The 20,312-nt window shown below is 39.6% G+C and overlaps 1 protein-coding gene across 1 annotated transcript; it reads left to right on the top strand.

Annotated features, from left to right (window-relative positions):
* The first annotated feature begins 425 nt into the window (after positions 1-425).
* eepd1 (endonuclease/exonuclease/phosphatase family domain containing 1) lies at positions 426-19,083 on the top strand. Its single transcript, XM_054764644.1, has 8 exons — positions 426-615; positions 2,475-3,336; positions 12,781-12,832; positions 13,922-14,032; positions 14,748-14,873; positions 16,793-16,922; positions 18,468-18,662; positions 18,763-19,083. The coding sequence occupies exons 2-8, from the start codon at positions 2,489-2,491 to the stop codon at positions 18,948-18,950; spliced, it is 1,650 nt and encodes a 549-aa protein (XP_054620619.1). The 5' UTR covers positions 426-615; positions 2,475-2,488; the 3' UTR covers positions 18,951-19,083.
* The last annotated feature ends 1,229 nt before the right edge of the window (positions 19,084-20,312 follow it).

The following is a 20,312-nucleotide window of genomic DNA, read 5'->3' as shown; positions in this document are numbered from 1 at the left end:
TATTTCATTTGAATGTCCCATCTTCTACGTAGCACTGACTCTCACTTTGAAGTAAAATGACAAATAAAATACCTGCACAGGTATTACATACTTGTTCAAAATGGAGCTGTAAAACAGTAGACTCTTAACAAATGTGTGAAAGGATTAAATGCATATTACTGTGTCCACTTGTAATCATTCACTCTGCTGTTTACATACGGCTGTGACACAAAGCGGAAACAGTTGCAAGTGCGCACAGCAAAACTGCATGGTTTCAAAATAAGAGCTCGCGGCTCGCTTTTATCATGTACTCTCAGCCATGTCCACACAGTGTGCAAGCGACAGCTGCACTCCCATCGAAAGTACTGCAGAGTCTGCAATCAATGATATGACGCAACAGTTAACCCGAGAACACTTTGTGCGTCCTGCTGTGTCTTATTTTGATAAGCAGTCGTGCTGCTTTCCGGTAGCGTGTAGGAGCAAAGGTAGCGGTGTGACAAGAAGCTAACATGTGGACGCGCCAAGTCTGACAGGATCAAAGTTTATTGAGGAGAGTTCCAAATATTCTTTGAAACACCACCCGATGACACGCACCACCCTGGCTGACAACAGCGTCTGACGATCAGCTGCTGCTTGGTATGATAGTATTCGGAATCCAATCAACATGACAATGTCATTTTATATCTCTATGTACATACACGATAGATTGTATCATGTATTGTATTATATATGATATTGGCGTAGACACTGGTATTGATATTGGTATTGGTATAGATTTTGGTGCTGGCATAGATATTCTTATTGATATTGCTAAAGGTAAAAATACTGATATTGGTATTAATATTTATATTGATATTGGTATAAATATCGCTATTGATATTGGTATAGATATAGGTGTAGGTATTGCTTTTACATTGGTATATATATTGACATTGGTAGGCATAGATAGTAGTGTTGGTATTGCTTTAGATATAGCTATTGATATTGGTATTAATGTTGATATTGGTACAATATTGATACGGGTATATATATTGATATTGGTATTGCTGTTGATATAGCTGTTGATATTTGTATAGACATTGGTATTAATGTTGATATTGGTATTAATATTTATATTGCTGTTGGTATTTGTGTAGATGTAGCTATTGATACTGGTATTGGTATTGATGTTGATCTTGGTATTGATATGATATCGGTAAAGATATAAAATTGATCGGTATCGATATGAATATTGTTATTGATATAGGAATTGATATAGCTATTGATATTGTTATGGTTATTGATTTTGGTATTGGTATAGATATTGACAGTGATGTTGATATTGGTATAGATATTGATGTTAATATTGTTATTGATGTTGATACGGGTATAGATATTGTATTTGTGTATATATATTTATATTGGTATTGATATCGCTATTTATATTTATATTGGTATGGATATTGATATTTATATTGTTATTGTTATATGTAGTGATTTTGATATTGGTATTGATATTGGTATTGATATTGGTATAGACACAGATATAGGTATTTGTATAGATACTAATATTGGTATTGATATTGGTATTGATATTGTATAGACAATATTAATATTGGTATAGATATTAATATTGATTGGTATTGATATTGGCATAGGTATTGATAGTGGTATAGATATCGAAATGGGTGTAGATGTTGATATTTATATTGGTATTGGTATAGATATTGATGTTATAGAGTGGAGCGTTTCCACATACTCACACAGAGTCTGACGCTCTTTTCTAACTTCATTGTGACCTGAACACATCAACAGCAGTACAATTCCAACACCATACAGTATACTGTATGTCTCGCCAACTCACACACGTCTCTAGTCCGTTCACCCTGGGAACGACACGTCCTCATTGTCATTACAAGAATGCGAGATGCATTCAGGGACACTTCGAACATGAAAAAACGCTTCGTAATGCATGTGTGTAAATAAACAGGAAGATAAAGAAAAACATGAGGTGGATATTCTGATCACTCACTTTGTAACTCTTAATTCGGATGGAAAATACAATGAAAACAAGTCAATTAACCTTATGTCTTTGAACGCAACCCCTCAATGTTTATAATAAGTGTCATTCAAATGTTCTGCTACTATTAAAGAGACTAGTGTTAGACAGATAGATTTTTAGACTTGTGTGATATGTTTTAGCGTGATTGACATATTCAATTCATTTGGAGCCGTTAATGCATACAAATATATATTATCCTGTCCTGTCATTTATCTTTCTCTTCATTAAATACTGTAAAAATGGGCATATTTCAGACATAGTTGATCATGGTGATTAATCATGATTAATTAATTAAAAAACTGATTAAAAAAAACTGATTGATTCAAATTTGTACTTATTTGGCAGCCCTAATTGGTATAGATATTGATATTAAAATTTATATTGGTATTGATTTAGGCGATTTTTTCCTATTTTGTGGTGCGTTGTTTTCCTACAGCCTGTTCTCCTTTCTCAGGATCCGCTGGAGTCATGGGTGGGAGTCTGGGTTGCCATCGCTCCATCCCCAGAGATCCCAGCGATGTCAGCGGCGGAAGACGCAAATTCAGCGCCGCTTGTAACTTTGGAAGCATCCTGGTGAAGCAGGAGCGTCTGAACATCAACGCGGCCACTGAGGAGGAACTCATGACTCTTCCTGGAGTCAACCGCACTGTCGCCCAGAGTATAGTAGAGTACCGGGACTGCATTGGGGGGTTTAAAAAGGTGGAGGATCTGGCACTGGTGAGCGGAATCGGGGCCACCAAACTGGAGGCCATAAAACTTGAAATCTGCGTCTCCAGCAGAACAAGTTCGTCCCAGCATTCGCCGTCTTCCCTGCGAAAAGACTTTGATCAGCAGCCGTGTTGCGGGATGAACATTAACATGGCCACCCCTGCTCAGCTTATGAGCGTCCGAGGTATCACGGAGAAAATAGCCCAGAATATCATCGCCTATCGGACTGAGCGCGGCCCGTTCAAAAGCATCGAGGACCTGGTGAGAGTGAAGCACATCAACGGCTCTCTTTTGGACAAAATCCGTTTCCAGGTGTTCGTGGAGCGACCCAGGGCGCCCTCCACCAACACCAACGGAGGACTGACCTGCATGATGAAATCTCACCCCAGTCCCACTTCCCTCAGCCTGAAAAGCGACAATTTGGACCTCCCACCCGGCGGACCGAGCCAGCTCATCTCTGTGCGACCGAGCGTTGAGACGCCGGCCGTGCTGCGGGACGGGAAGCCCGTGGTGCGCGTGGCCACATGGAACCTGCAGAACTGCTCCTGCGACAAGGCCAACAACCCCGGGGTGAAAGAGGTGGTGTGCATGACCCTACTGGAGAACGAGTGAGTATTCATGTCATCATCATCAGTATTGAGCATTATTATTATTATTATTATTATTATTATTATTATAACCATAACAACAGCGTGTAATGTGAAAGTATGTACAGTGGTGTGAAAAAGTGTTTGCTCCCTGCCTGATTTCTTATTTTTTTTGTATATTTGTCACACGTAATTGTTTCAGATCATCAAACAAATTTACATATTAGTCAATGACAACACAACTGAACACAAAATGCAGTTTTTAAATGAAACTTTTTACTATTAACGGAGAAAAAAAAAATCCAAACCTACATGGCCCTCTGTGGAAAAAGTGGTTGCCCCTCCTGTTAAAACACAACTTAACTGAGATGAATTGAGATCTATCAGTGTGGAAAAGGTTATAAAGCCATTTTTAAAGCTTTGGGACTCCAGTGAACCACAGTGAGAGCCATTATCCACAAATGGCAAAAACATGGAACAGTGGTGAACCTTCCCAGGAGTGGCCGGCCGATCAAAATGACCCCAAGAGCCCAGCGACGACTCATCCAAGAGGTCACAAAAGACCCCACAACAACATCCAAAGAACAGCAGGCCTCACTTTCCTCAGTTAAGGTCAGTGTTCATGACTCCACCATAAGAAAGACACTGGGGAAAAACGGCCTGCATGGCAGAGTTCCGAGACGAAAACCACTGCTGATTGAAAAGAACATTAAGGCACATCTCAATTTTGCCAGAAAACATCTTGATGATCCCCAAGACCTTTGGGAAAATACTCTGTGGTCTCAACAAAAGTTAAACTTTTTGGAAGGTGTGTGTCCCATTAGATCTGGCGTAAAAGTAATGTCGCATTTCAGAAAAAGAACATCATACCAACAGTAAAATATGGTGGTGGTAGTGTGATGGTCTGGGGCTGTTTTGCTGCTTCACGACCTGGAAGAATTTTCGTGATAAATGGAACCATGAATTCTCCCCAAATATCCTGAAGGAGAATGTCCGGCCATCTGTTGGTGACCTCAAGCTGAAACCAACTTGGGTTCTACAGCAGGACAATGATCCAAAACACACCAGCAAGTCCACCTCTGAATGGCTGAAGAAAAATTAAATAAAGACTTGGGAGTGGTCTAGTGGGTGCGGTGTTAGCTGTGAAAATTTACATTTTTATGGGCATATCAATTTTCTTGTAAATTTTCTTCTCGTAATTCTGACTTTATTCCCATAATATTGTGACTTTTTCCACAACCTAATTTTCCAATAATTACAGCCTTATTTTGTTTGTTTCTCATACTTTTGCAAATTAAACCAAACAAACGTCTTTTTTCTTTAATATTTCAACTTAAAATGAATTCCTTAGAATAGTCCGGCGTTATTCTCGTAAAAGTGTGACTTTTTCTCTTTAGATTACAATGGTTTTCTCTTCATATTTTGACTGGAGTCTTATAAAATTACTGCTGATTTTTCTTTTTTTTTTTTTTTTTTAGTTTTCTTGTGAAATTCTACTTTTAGAATGTGCTGCGGGCCAATAAAAAAACAACCGCGGTTTGCAAGTGACCACCCGAGCCTCACTTTGGACACCCCTGTTATTAGCTAAGATGCCTTCACATACTGATTTAATTTTGCAAGTACTTAAAAAAAAAAAAAAAAAAGTCAGCCTGATTCCAGAAATAGGATGTGGTCAGTCATGTGACAGTCTGCATTGAGCTGACTCGGTGTTGGGTGCTCATGTGGAAAGTTCCTTTGGCACAGCGTTTTATGGCAGGGTGACAGTGATGCATTGCCATCCAGGATTCACTCACACTGATGCGGTACCAACCTTGTTTCCTTTCCTAAACAAAGGCAATATGCGCTTATTTGATCCCAGTACCACCAATTGCTATTCACAAGGAAGGCCTATTCAATGTAACTGATCAGGGGGGTGTAGAAAGGCTGAGCAGGTGGAAAAATGGTTGCTAAAATGAGGATTATGATGTTATCTTTAGCTACCACGAACAGTCTGTCCTTGACATCATCATCATGTATAGAATTGCCCTCGGTTTTCATAGGATTCCATTTTTTAGAAAAATTATTGACAAAAATATCTCTCGGTTTTCGTACACTGTCTCAGTTACCATACGGCCAAACAGTGCACCTAACAAAGCATCCACATCAGAATTTGCGGCGTTTTGTTTTTATTGGCCCAGGGCACATTCCTCCAATGAGCTCACCACTCATGGGAGGTCCGATCCTCGGCTACAGAAGCTAGGTCTTGGGACATGGAATGTCACCTCTCTGGTAGGGAAAGAACCTGAGCTGGTGCACGAGGTTGAGAAGTTCCGGCTAGATATAGTCTAATTCGCCTCAACGCACAGCAAGGGTTCTGGAACCAGTCCTCTCGAGAGGGGACTTTGTTTCACTCCAGCGTTGTCAGCAGTGAGAGGCGACGGGCAGGGGTGGCAATTCTTGTTGTGCCCCGGCTTGTGGCCTGTATTTTGGAGTTTAACCCGGTGAACGAGAGGGTAGTTTCCCTCTGCCTTCGGGTGGCGGGACGGGTCCTGACTGTTGTTTGTGCTTATGCGCCAAACAGCAGTTCAGAATACCCACCCTTTTTGGAGTCTCTAAAGGGAGTACTGGAGAGTGGCGGCGGCCTCCCTGCTTAGGCTGCTGCCCCCGCGACCCGATCCCGGATAAGCGGTAGAAGATGGATGGCTGGATGGATAGGCCAAGTGCACATTGTAAAAATATAAATTAACAAGAAAATTTTAAAAGTAATTAATGAAATAAATGTATCAAATTAATTAATTATTTAATTAAAAATAATTAATTGTAATTAATTACAACTCTAAAAATATTTAACAGGAAAACAAAAAAAAAAAACAACAACCACAGTAAAATTGAAAAAAATAAATCAGCGTAAAGAAGAATAAAGTGAAAACAACTGAAAATTTAACACCACTTTTACCTAATTTTGCAGCGGTGGAGGTGGAGCAGAGGAGATTATTCTTAGTCAATAGTCAATCCTTTTTTTTTGTTTGTTTTAACTGTTTGTCATGCCGGAAAAAAATATTTTTAATAAAGACATGTCTTTTTAAAAGACTTTTTAATATGCACATTTTACATTCAAAAAACAATGTCACAAACATTTCATCTTGTGCTTGTGATTCACGATGGCGGCATAAACAAATCAGACGGTATTTTGGACACTAAACAAGCGGGCGAACACAAGCCAAGGCAAAATTTTAGAAAAAATTTGGGATGTTAACCGGAAAACGTGCTAACCTGGGCGGACGTTAACTGAGGTGCCACTGTATTAGGCTTCTTCACCTATTTGACAAAGCTGAGATGTGTTTTTTTTCTCGAAATATGCATAACTTCTTAGCATATCCACATGTGTTGCTTTAGAAAATATCAAAGTGGCCCTTGCATCCTTTCATTTTTCACTATGTGGCCCTTGCTGGAAAAAGTTTAGACACCCCCGTTCGACATAGTTGTTAATGCAGGTGCCCCTGAGCCACAGTGCACTAGTGTACCCTGTGCTGAGTCATTGTGAGTCTGTAACAGAGACCAACGCTTATGTCATGTGGCAGAATTTGGATTAGTCGGTTGGAGGTTAACCTCTTCAAGCCTGGGCTTGAGAGGCTTGCTCGAAAAGTTAATGATATTGTAGTGTACAGTGGTGTTTGCCCCCTTCCTGATTTCTTGGGTTTTTTTTGCATGTTTGTCACACTTAACATTTAGCATGTTTGCCACACTTGTTTCAGATCATCAAACACATTTAAATATTAGTCAATGACAACACAACTGAACACAAAATGCAGTTTTTAAATGGAACCTTTATTATTAAGGGAGAAAAGAATCCAAACCTACATGTCCCTGTGTGGAAAAAGTGATTGCCCCCCTAAACCTAATAAGTGGTTGGGTCACCCTTAGCAGCAACAACTGCAATCAAGCGTTTGTGATAACTTGCAATGAGTCTCTTCCAGCGCTGTGGAGGAATTTTGGCCCACTCATCTTTGCAGAATTGTTGTAATTCAGTCACATTGGAGGGTTTTCCAGCATGAAGCGCCTTTTTAAGGTCATGCTGACTGGTCAGGTCAGGACTTTGACTAGGCCACTCCAAAGCCTTCATTTTGTTTTTCTTCAGCCATTCAGAGGTGGACTTGCTGGTGTGTTTTGGATCATTGTCCTGCTGCAGAACCCAAGTTGTTTTCAGCTTGAGGTCACCAACAGATGGCCGGACATTCTCCTTCAGGATTTTTTGGTAAACGGCAGAATTCATGGTTCCATTTGTCACAGAAGGTCTTCCAGGTCCTGAAGCAGCAAAACAGCCCCAGACCATCACACTACCACCACCATATTTTAATGTTGGTATGATGTTCTTTTTCTGAAATGCAGCGTTACTTTTACGCCAGATGTAATGGGACACACTCCTTCCAAAAAGTTCAGCTTTTGTCTGGTCAGACCACCGAGTATTTTCCCAAAGGTCGTGGGGATCATCTGGTAAAATTGAGATGAGCCTCTCACTGTGGTTCGCTGGAGTCCCAAAGCTTTAGAAATGGCTTTATAACCTTTTCCAGACTGATAGTTTTAACGGGGGAGCAATCGCTTTTTGGAGGTTTGGATTTTTTTCCTCCCTTAATAATAAAAAGTTACTTTGACTAATATAATACATTGACTAATATTTAAATTTGTTTGTCGATCTGAAACATTTAAGTGTGGCAAACATGCAAAAAAAAAGGAGTGTGGAGTGTTGTGACTGGGTGACGCCTTTAAACCACAAATTAAAACAAATATATTTGTACCAAACAGCACGAACGAAGATGAAAAGAATGAGACTATTTTGGTTTAATTCGGAGAATGCCGGGTGGCGATGACATCATCACCTGATTATATAATCACTGGAGAATACAATCTTTAATAACTCAAAAAGTACGATAGCACAAACATTCATTTTAACTGCACAAAACAGCACTAACGTAGCACTAAAAAATGAGACTATTTTGGTTTCATTCTGAGCATGTCGGGGGGCTGGGTGAAGTTTGGTTGACCTATAAAATAAACTGTAATATCTCAAAAACGATAGCAGCACAAACGTTTATTTTAACTGCACAAAACAGCACAAACGTAGCACTTGGAAAAAAATGACACTATTTGTTTTGAGTTTTGAGTGGGGTGGGGGGCCATCTTCACTCAGGTTCGCTTTCCTGGTTCTAGTCAGCACTCGAGCCGCAGCATTCTGGATGTTGCTATATCCCAGTGAGAAGGCTTTTACAGTAGTCTCTCTAAGTGTGGTTTAGACACTATTCCTGTGATTTTAGCAATGTTTTTTAGGTGGTAAAAAGCTGCTGATGTTGTTGATGTAATTTGGCTGTTAAAGTTCAGGTCTAAGTCCAGTATAACCCCGACATTTCCAGCCTGATGATTAGGTTTTAGAGAGACAGTCTCAAGGTGACTGATAACACATTCTGTTTGACTGCCCTCAGAGCAGCTTTGTCCACCCATGACTTGGCAGCTCCCTGAGCGAAGATTACATTAGATTCAGTAGATTAGATTAGATTAGATAACTTTATTGTCACTGTAAAACAATAGCATTACAACAAAATTGTCAACAATCCATCTACTCACTCTCCATCCATAATTCAACAGTACATCAGGGGTGTCCAAACTTTTTCCAGTGAGGGGCACATAATGAAAAATTAAAGGGTGCAAGGGCCTCTTTGATATTTTGTAAAGCAACACATGTAGATATGCTAAGAAGTTCTACATAGTTTAAAAAAAAAATGCATCTCAGCTTTGTCATATCTAGTTAAGCTCTAGTTTAACGTTAGGTTGGCGGATTTTCCCCCCTACTTGTTTATTGACAGGGCTGATACTGACAGAGGACACATATTTGTGATTGACAGAGAGAGATAGCTTGATAAGTAAAAAAACAAACAAAAAACCCCCCCCGGTGACATTTCATTTCTAACTCCTGTCGGCTATAAAAAAAAAAAATGAAAAAATGTGGATTGATTTCTCACTTATCAGTCTAAATAGGCAAGCATCACAACAATTTACTGCAGACAGAGGTGAGAGAGAGAGAACTGAAAATGACAAAGCTGCTTGAGGGGTGGGGACAGGGGCGCCGCCAGGAATTCTGGGCCCCATGAAAAAGAAATCACCACGAAACCCTTCCCTCCATCCCCCAGGCAGCTGTTGTCATCACATCTCTAGAACCGTAACTGACCCAACAAGAGCTTTACATAACTCCAACTCTGAAGGTTTGCTAATGTATTGCTTCTTATTGTTATATATATACTATACTACCAGTGTCATATTTACTGCGAGTGAGTGTTCCATGCAACAGTCTGAATATACTGTAGCATAATGTGCCACCTTTAAAGGCCACCTTTTACAGTCTCACTGTTATTTTAGCTCATTCAGTCCCAGCCATTTTTCAAAAGACAACCCCTTCACTACCGGCTGTTTTAGACAATTTTGACTGATCCTTCAAGGCACCAGAAGAAAGATTAGACTTCCATCTTTCATCAGTAAAAAAAAAAAAAAGTTTGTTTCTGTCTTTTTCTGTTCTTTAGTAATCAGCAGTAGAACATAGGTAAGTTTCAGGAAAATATCAGTTCCCGACTAGAAAAGGGACAAAACCAGAAATAAAATAAATAACTTTCACTTTGACACAAATATTTTTTGCTATTGTGACAGCTCGAATATCTAAACAACATAAACAACACAAAAAAGGGGTTGTTTTACATTAAAATAACAATTTATTCACAAATATAACTACTTACTATTTTCACATTTGGAACTGAACTATGTGTGTGCACGCGTGTATGCCTTAAAATTTCCCTACAATGCGTAACCGTCTGCACGCTACACTCCTCTATGCTCTCTCACTTCCTCTTTCCTGCCATGTGTTTTTTTTTCTGTCCACATGATCTCTGCTGAGCCCTTATCAAACGCCCTTCTGCCACCTTGCGGCCGTTTTTATGGCTTAAAATTGCTCTGAAGTGAAATGCATTCGATGACATTGTGTCATAACCTCTTTTTGCCTCCCGGGCAAAAAAACGTAAAAGACGTATAAGTACATTGTTGGGATCAGCCGTTTGGGATTATAAAAACGTATGAATACGTCTTTTGCATTGAATGAGTTCATTGTGAAATTCCAAAATGTTTTTAACATTTTTGAAAGACTTAAAAAAAACTTACAGTACATTACCTTTTAAATATGCCAACAAGAAAATAAAGTTGAAATGGAATCGTTATGTGGAAAAATAATTTGTGTTGGAATTTCTATCTGTAATTCCCACAGAGCGCCTGCAATGATAATAACTGACATTTCATTGAACACAGTGTTGCTCACCTTCTTCACCGGGACACGGAGGGGTAAAGTGAGGAAACGGGGCCGCTGCTGACCCATTTGTTGTCAAATCTGGTAAAGGGGGGAGGGCAATCTGATTTAATAATACAGTATATGCTGAAGATTTACCTGTGCTGATTAAATGTTGGTTAAAAAGAAGTGAGATGTAGGCTAACACAACATGCTAACACTCTGCTAGCTTATTTCATTGTGGGCATTAAGCTAACAGGTTCATTTCCACGACACACAGACTGGCTCACATATTGACACCCTTTTCTTTTGCCTTTCTTCTCTCACCTTTCTCTTTTTCTTTTTTTCACTCCCAGATGTTATTTTACTAGACACTGGCAGCTTAGTTTCACTCTGCTCTGCCACAACTGCCGACTGACAGGAAAAGTAGCTCTGAAGCATGGTGAAGGCAGTAACCATAGAAGTTGACTTTTGGTCAATGTGGATATTTAACTGTTACTACCAAACACTAGGGATTGTTTTAAGCGTTTTCTGACTATATATTTTAAAAAAAAATCACAACCAGAGTTGTAAGTATTTACCTATTTACTGGCGCCCCTGTCAGTCATGGGGGCTTGGAATTGTCCTAACTTTTCCCCCCTTTACGGCATCCCTGGGTGGGGAGGTGGGGTGGTCTGTGATCGTGGAGCGGAGAGTCAGCAGCTGGATTTGGAACCCACAGCTAGTAGCAGTCTATTAGTAGATATAACCAACAACCATTATTCATTGCATTATTACATTTGTGGAAGTTATTACAACATTGAAAGTTGAAGATTTTCACTTCTCTGCAAACGTAATGAATCTCAGCAAACATAATAGCTATTACATTTGCGGGAAATTGCATGTTATGTTTGTAGTAGGCAGTGGCTATTACGTTTGCAGGATTATTACATTAAAAGCTGCAGATTTTTATAACGTTTGTGGTTTATTAAATTTGGAGACATTATTACATTGGCGGCCATTACAAGTGACGTGGTCTGTCACGATAACAAATTTTGCTGGTCGTTAATTGTGCTACAAATGATCATAGATAATCGATATTATCGCCAACATTTTTTGAGGCTATTTTTACACTAATTATTGTCATGAGCGGTGTAATTCACATTTGAACTACTCGATGGTACTCAGGGGCAGTGTACCTGTGTGAGCCACAATAACTTGACACAGAAGTTTGCTAAGTTGCAAGCTGTTTACAGCAAAAGAGGTTCAAGATCAACGCTGTTGTTGTTCTTAATGTTTCAAGGAAACATCGCAATTATATGGCATAATAACCATATTGAATGGAATTTCTTTTGCGATGTAGCGAGCGACACTGTCTGTTTAGACACTGTTTTTGTTTATATTTACTTTGCCAATCAAACGGCGTATAGTAAGCGTTGACTGTTGGGACGAAGGCCGAAGGTCCGAGGCACCTCCATCTGTATTTTTTTTTTTTCCCAGTTGAGAAAACTGTCCGTTTCGGTCATCGGTGTTCATATGCTCACCTTGTTCATTCCCTTTAAAACTGAAATATTCCCACATCGGGCTGTCGGCTGTAAAACCATCGTTTCTGCCTTCATTCATGTTAGCGTATGCTGCCTCAGGAGGCTAACTGCTAGCACTCTGTATGCAGTCACTAGTAGCCCCGCCTCCACAAAGAGGCTGAATGAGATGAGAGCCCACTCTCTCCGTTCATTCTACTATAGAACCAATGCGCACAGACCGATGCAGAGTGAACTCTCTTGTCATGCAGCCTGTGTGGCACAGAGAGACGAGCAGATGAAACACACGCGTACATGCACATGTCAATTTAGCGAGGGCATCTTAATTATCGACCTGTTTTTTTTTTAAGTTCGATTAATCAATTGATCAATTATTGTGACAGGTGACAATAAAATTGGTCATTCATTTTCAATGGGAAAACTGTCACAGCAAATATGAAATTAGAGTAATTCCTGATGGAACATTTTGACGTTGGATTGGTTTGAATTGGTTGAGGAATGGCGGAGGAGTTTGGTAGTTTTGTTCAAAGTTGGCAGGTCTGCAAACATTTGGGTTGGGTTTCCAGCCTGGGCCACATTTAGAAGTTTGAGAATAGCATATTGGCATGTTATGCTATACTTGATCTGTGTGTTCATATGTCTTTCCAGCATCAAGTTACTGGCAGTGCAGGACCTTCTGGAGAAGGATGTCCTCACCAAGGTAAAGCACAGCTACTCAAAGTTAGCACACACCAGAGTCTATCCCAGTACGAACTTTTGCACATCACTGATTGGAATGAAACCAAATCAAATGTGATCGGGAATGACTTATCTTACATGAACAGTTTTTCGCAGCTTCAGGCTATGAGTTTTTTGATGTATATGAATTAAAAAAAATCAGCACTGTTTAATGGTTGCCTGTGACCTATTAGTAGTCAAAAATATGCATATTTAAGCACTTTCAAGCATAAAAATGGCTAAATGCAGTAAAATACAAATATTGGCATTGGCATTCAGAAGACTCATTCAGATGTGATGATATGTAGTATTCTACACTGGTCACTAGGTGGCAGTAATGTTACTATAATGACACAATAACTGCCACAGGAAGTACTCGATGATAATGTGACTCTCCCAATTCTAATATGTGTGAGTCTATATTATTTCTTATTTATGTCTTATTTTCTCTTATTATGTGTACTACATTGAGTAATAGGAGTGTGAATGTGACTATAGAGGTGTTATTTTGTGATTCCTTGTTTATAAATTGAATATTTTCCTAGTTAGAGCCTAGAAAACCTGTTTACCTGCTTCTAAATACGCTTTTTTACCAATAATGGAGCTCTCTAGACATGAAATAACACCGCTATAGTCACCTTTACACTTGTATTACCCAATACAGTAGACAACAGCAAGTAAGACATATGGACTCACCTAACCCTAACCCACTATAGCGGACATAATAAGAAAAAACAAAACATAAATAGTACTCTTAACCGTTGGTTACAGCCTCTTGTGAGATAAAACCTAAATAAAAGCCTGTTGTTCCAGCGATCAAGTCTGGTGTTTGTTGGTCTCACCCAACATTGCAGTAACATTACTAACACCTAGTGACCAGTGTAGAATACTGCATATCATCACAAAGTCTTTGAATGCGTCTTCTGAATGCATACTTGTATTTTTTTTTGCGCCTTGTTGAACCACAAACCAGCATGATTTATTAATTAATAGTGGCGAGGGACAACTGTGTGTCGTTTTCCTCAAATAGCAGTGGTTTGCGTTGATAGTAGTTTCTCTCGTGGTATTCCAGTTCTGTGTGGAGTTAAACCAAGGGACTCTGGCCAGTGTTCGCAAATGGAAATGGCCACGAGGCATATGGAAATGTATTGTGTCTGAAGAACCCACCGGACCTTCCTGCAAGGTATGCCAGCCATGTGTTTCTGAAAGAGAACATTTGTGATGACAGTAAATACGAGGGCAACCAATGCATTTTCAAAAAACTTTGCTCATTTGGGATTGTGAATAGACTGGAACCTTGGTTAGATTCATTAATCCGTTCCAAAAGGTCTGACTCTAACCAAAACGTACTCTAACCAAATCAATTTTTCTCCCCAATAAATAATGTAAATCCAATTAATCTGTTCCAGAAAGCCAAAGGTGTTAACACAAAACCCGTTTTTATAGTTTTACATGCAAAAAACATTTCAAAATGCATATAAATGACAAATAAAAGGGTTTCTTTTCCTTTAATTGAAGACGTCATTCTTGACAACGATCAACACGCCACAGTTTTGCTGTGAGTTATTTCTTGAATTCAGTAGTGTTTCTCATCTATTCTTTTGATCACAGCTGCACAATAACCCAAAATGCAGGCAAATAAAGTTGCAAGTGGCAACATTTTGATAAAGAAGGTGAGAAACACTATTGAATTCAAGAAATAACTCATGGCAAAACAGGAAGGTGGTGTCCTTGTTGATCTTATTGCCACATTGTGTCTTTGTCAACAATCATTTTTTTTTTTTGACCGAAAAACACTTAACAGTGGTGGATGCTAACCGAGGTTCCACTTCATATATATATGTATTTATATTCCGTCATTTACAATTGTATGGTTGTCTGCCTGGTTGTGTTTTAAGGAGGTGAGCTATTCTGGATTTCTGTGGGACTCCACGGGCGTAGAGCTACAGGATGCTGCGGTGTTGCAGTCGCCCGCTGCTAAGGGCAATGACGCCAGCTCCAGACTCTTCGTGGCTCACTTCTCCGTAAGTATATGATGCAGTTGTCGTAGCAGGCAGGTCGGGTGCACATCGAAACACACGCCAAAGTCAGTTAACCCACCGCTTTGTCTACACTCCAGCGGTTCTCTTGCGGGAAAAGCCATGGCTAACTTTTACACACACAAAAGAGTGGACGTTAATAGAGTGCTTTTCTAGTAATACTGCCTATGGCAAACATGCAAAGACTGAACAGTACTGGATCCCTATGGGACGCTACGGCTAACTTGAACACAAACAGATGTTTGATAGTGTTATGTGCAGGGGAAAAAGAGTGCTGCAGCTAAGAATCCAGCAGAGGGCGCCGACTCAGTCGATTCATTGAACATTTTCTAACAAGAAGATGTTCTGAAATAAGGTGGTGTTGTGTAACTGCGTGCACGTTTTGCAAGTGCAATACTATAAATCACCACCTGAGGGAGGTTTCACTCAATTATCACTTTTTACGGTTGAGTACGTTCATTATTAGTTTTTTTAAAAAAGCATATTTAAGCAAATTGTATGTATTCTTGGCCTAAATTAAGCATTTTCTAAGCATACAAATGGCTAAATGAACTGAAGTACAAATATAAGGCATTCAGAAGATGCATTCAAAACGTGATATGTAGTGTTCTACCCTGGCCATTAGGTGTCACTACATTGATGAGACGAAAGCCACTGCAGGAAGTACGCTGTCCAGAAAAAAGTTTGAGTCTTGTTATGTCGTATTTATGTCTAATATGTCTTATTTTCTCTTATTTTGTCGACTATGTTGAGTAATAGAAGTGTAAAGGTGACTATAGGGGTGTAATTTAATGTCTAGGAGGCTCTAATAATGTGTAAAAGCATATGAAAAGGTCATAAACAGTTTTTTTATACTTTAATGATGAAAATATTCCATTTATAAATAAGCAATCCTACTTTGTGGAAATTCACTTATCACGGTCGGGTCTGGAACAAATTAACCGCGATAAATGAGGGATTACTGTGTCATGTACTTGTTTCTTAATGTGCAAAACTGTGGGGCATATTATATGGTTTAGAGTGCCAAAAATAGGCATTTTAGGGCTTGTGTGACATCTCTGTGTTGATGCGATAAACATGGTACGATACAATACGATAACGATAAACAGTGTGTTCCTGAAGTGTGAACACATATGCGAAAATGCATATTGGGAAGAATTATTGCATGAATATTGCGAATATAGCATAACGCAAGGAATCACTGCATTGGAGAATGACACTTTTTTTAGAAGAAGGGGGGTAAATGGAACAAATTTGTTCTTAATATGAGGAATCGGTGTATAATCTTATTCTAATTGCTAATAAAATAATCATCCTTCATATTTTGCTGTTAATTGGTTCCAGACCTGATTGTGGTAAGTGAATTTCTTATTTATAAATGGCATATTTTGTTAGTTAGAGCATAGAAAACCTGTTTACGACCTTTTAAATAAAGTCTTTAACATTATTACAACCCTCTAGGCATAAAATAACACCCCTATAGTCACCTTTACACTCTTATTACCCAATGTAGTAGACATAATAAGAGAAATTAAGACATATAAGACATAATATAGAGTCACACAGCATAGTCCGTGTTGTGTAAAGTACTTTGTACGGTGGATATTGTCTCATCAGTGTGACATTACTGACACCTAGTGACCAGTGTAGAATACTACACAACATCACAACGTCTTTGAATGCACCTTCTGAATGCCTTATATTTGTATTTTGCTTATTTTATCTTGAAAAAAGGTAAAAATAGGCCATATTCAGCAACATAAAGCAATTATTTCTTCATTAATATATTCTTTGAAAAAACATGTATAGCGCAAAGTGATGAGGGACGACCGTATATTCATGAAAGCAAGTTGCAATTGATTTGGCCTGCAGCAGGTGTCATAAAAGTTGTCTTTTCCCTCCAGATTGGTTCATACAAGGTGGCTGTGGTGAACGTCCACATGCAGGCGACAGTTGGAGAGTCCAACGGCAAGAAGCACAGTACAGACATCAAATATGGTCCTCTGTCCCCCATCAGCCTGGAAACAATGAAAGGTTTGTCTCTTTGTGTGCTTGTTGGACCTCACTCACATTATTGCATGGACTCAAAAGAGGGGTGTTTCACACTGTGGCAAGGTGCATTCACAGATACTCCGAACATCACGTCTTTTATTATGCGTGTACAGTGTGGTGAAAAAGTGTTTGCCGTCTTCCTGATTTCTTACTTTTTTGCATGTTTGTCAAACTCAAATGTTTCAGATCATCAAACAAATTTAAATATTAGTCAATGACAGCACAACTGAACACAAAATGCAGTTTTGAAATGAAACTTTTTTAGCCATTTGTAAAGCTTTGGGACTCCAGCGAACTACAGTGAGAGCCATTATCCACAAATGGCGAAAACATGGAACAGTGGTGAACCTTCCCAGGAGTGGCCGGCCAACCAAAATTACCCCAGAGACTCATACAAGAGGTCACAAAAGACGCCACAACAACATCCAAAGAACTGCAGGCCTCACTTTACTCAGTTCAGGTCAGTGTTCATGACTCCACCATAAGAAAGACACTGGGCAAAAACGGCTGGGAGTTCCAAGATGAAAGCCACTGCTGAACAAAAAGAACATAAACGCTCATCTCAATTTTGCCAGAGACAAAATTGATGATCCCCAAGACCTTTGGGAAAATACTCTGTGGTATGACGAAACAAAAGTTGAACTTTTTAGAAGGTCTGTGTCCCATTACATCTTGGGTAAACGTAACGCCGCATTTGGGAAAAATCATACCAACAGTAAAATATGGTGGTGGTAGTGTGATGGTCTGGGGCTGTTTTACTGCTTCAGGACCTGGAAGACTTGCTGTGATAAATGGAACCATGAATTCTGCTGTCTACCTAAACATCCTGATAGAGAATGTCCGGCCATCTCTTCGTGACCTCAAGCTGAAACCAACTTGGGTTCTGAAGCAGGACAATGATCCAAAACACACCAGCAACTCCACCTCTGAATGGCTGAAGAAAAACAAAATGAAGACTTTGGAGTGGCCTAGTCAAAGTCCTGACCTGAATCCTATTGAGATGCTGTGGCATGACCTTAAAAAGGCGCTTCATGCTGGAAAACCCTCCAATGTGAGTGAATTTCAACAATTCTGCAAAGATGAGTGGGCCAAAATTCCTCCACAGCGCAGGAAGAGACTCATTGCAAGTTATCACAAACGCTTGATTGCAGTTGTTGCTGCTAAGGGTGGCCCAACCACCAATTAGGTTTAGGGGGCAATCACTTTTTCACACAGGGACATGTAGGTTTGGATTTTTTTTCTCCCTTAATAATAAAACATTTCATTTACAAACAGCATTTTGTGTTCAGTTGTGTTGTCATTGACAAATATTTAAATGTGTTTGATGATCTGAAACATGTGGCGCACATGCAAAAAAAATAAGAAATCAGGAAGGGGGCAAACACTTTAAACAGAAAAGCAATAAGTGGATATTCTGATCACTGACTTAGTTATTGTAGTTTATATCCCAAATGTAAGTGTAGAGGCGCAATCATACCAAGAAAATGCAGTAAGCTGTGTGTGATGCTAAATGTCAATGTTGTCCAGGTGAGAAGGAATTGGTGGTGCTGGGAGACTTTGGTTGTCCCCCTCAGAGTTCGGAGCTGGACGTCCTGAGGAAAGAAAAGTTGTGTGCTCTGCTCGCATCCAACCAGTTCACCAACATCAGCACCTGCTCCCCGCAGGGCACCCTCTGCCTGGACAACATCTGGGTGAGCCGCTCCGTCAAGAAGATCTACTCTGGTAGGTGCTCTGCAATGGTTTCATAAAAATATGAAAAAATATTCAAGGATGTGTATGCTGATGCTGTGTGTGTGTTTTTTGTTTTTTGTTTGGCTGACAGGACACTGCACAGTCGTTAGGGAGGGCTTGACCAACCCCTGGATTCCTGATAAATGGTCATGGGGTGGAGTGGCATCAGATCACTGCCCTGTGGTGGCTGACTTCTATGCTGACGTGTTCGGGAAAGATCTACGTGGGCCTGGGGTGAGCGTGCTCGAGAGAGACGACAAACCCAAACATGAGCGATGACAGCACTTCAACATTGACGGATGCTGACCTTGCAAAATCTTTTCTTCATCAATGTGCCAACATTTGACATCATGTCTGTATGTAAACCATGTGCAATAAAACTAACATTTGTGTCTCAACTTTTTTTTTTTCAAACCGATACCGATAACTTTCTGCTTCTCTGGACTGATACAAATAAGTTTTTAATTTTAGATTCACCTGTAGTTTGTGCACACCTGGAGGTAAGAAGGACTCAAAAAATGTTGGATTTGACCAACTGTACCTGTTGATTTGTCTTAATTAATTATCATGACATTACTACAACCACATCACTACTATCAGGAGAACCAGAGTATAAAGCGGGAGGAGACACCTGGCGTTGCGCAGCAAGGTGCACTGTATTCAGGCACACGCTCCGAGCAACCGGTGTGACACCACGAAGGTCTCTGGCATACCTTTTGCACTTTTCAAATGCCGTGGCACAACTAGCCCTAGGTGTTGGTGTTGGTGAATGAAAGCAATAAATGAACATTTAAGGCTAGTTTTGCCTTCATTGAAGACGTGACTGTTGACAAAAGCATGACGTGGCTACAGGATCAACACAGACACCACCTTGGTGTTTAGCCATGAGTTATTTCTTGCGTTCAATAGTGTTTCTCACCTTTATCAAAATGTTGGCACTTGTAACTTTCTTTGGCTCCATTTTGGGTTATTTGGCAGCTATGATAAAAAAAAAAAGCAGACTCTTGAGGTGAGAAACTATTGAATTCAAGAACATCGTGTCTTTGCCAACAATCACGTCTTCATTGAAGGTAAAAGTACCTTAAATGTTCATTTATCCCTTGATTAATCATTTATACACATTCAGAATTGTTTTGCATGCAAAACTATAGTTGTAAAACTATAAAAACGTGTTTTGTGTTAACATTTTTGGCTTTTTCCAACGCATGAATTGGATTTAAATGATTTCTTATGGGAAAATTTGATTGAGTCCAATATACTTTTTATTGCTTTTTTGAGACAAGGTTCAAATTCAAACGAGTGACACGTGTCAAAGCATAGGGATGTGGCGCCACCTTCTGTAATGTTACTTTACTTGAAATTATAATGAATATTTCCGAATGATTTGCCACATCTGGTAATACACTTGCTGTTCATGGAGATAAAATGCCATTTCTCTAGTCATGTTGGTGAAACACAGTCGGTGTACTCCAATTAGTATATTATATACACAGTGATGGATTGTGCGCTATTGCCACTGTTAACCGTCGTCCATTGGCTACGTAACGGGAAGGGAAAGGGAGGGACTAACTCAGTAACACAGTAGTACTATACAGTATACCAAAGATATTAGGGCTCTTGCAACTTTGCTATACAGTGTAT

The sequence above is a fragment of the Dunckerocampus dactyliophorus genome, chromosome 20, assembly GCF_027744805.1.
Source record: "Dunckerocampus dactyliophorus isolate RoL2022-P2 chromosome 20, RoL_Ddac_1.1, whole genome shotgun sequence".
In the NCBI taxonomy this organism is placed as follows: domain Eukaryota; kingdom Metazoa; phylum Chordata; class Actinopteri; order Syngnathiformes; family Syngnathidae; genus Dunckerocampus; species Dunckerocampus dactyliophorus.
This window is presented reverse-complemented; position numbering and strand designations above follow the sequence as displayed.

Bases quoted from the DNA above. Each gene is read 5' to 3' on its own strand.
- eepd1 (XM_054764644.1), top strand. From the start codon at position 2,489: ATGGGTGGGAGTCTGGGTTGCCATCGCTCCATCCCCAGAGATCCCAGC. The intron at 3,337-12,780 runs GTGAGTATTCAT...ATGTCTTTCCAG, and splicing joins ATGACCCTACTGGAGAACGA to CATCAAGTTACTGGCAGTGC. The intron at 18,663-18,762 runs GTAGGTGCTCTG...TTTGGCTGACAG, and splicing joins CGTCAAGAAGATCTACTCTG to GACACTGCACAGTCGTTAGG.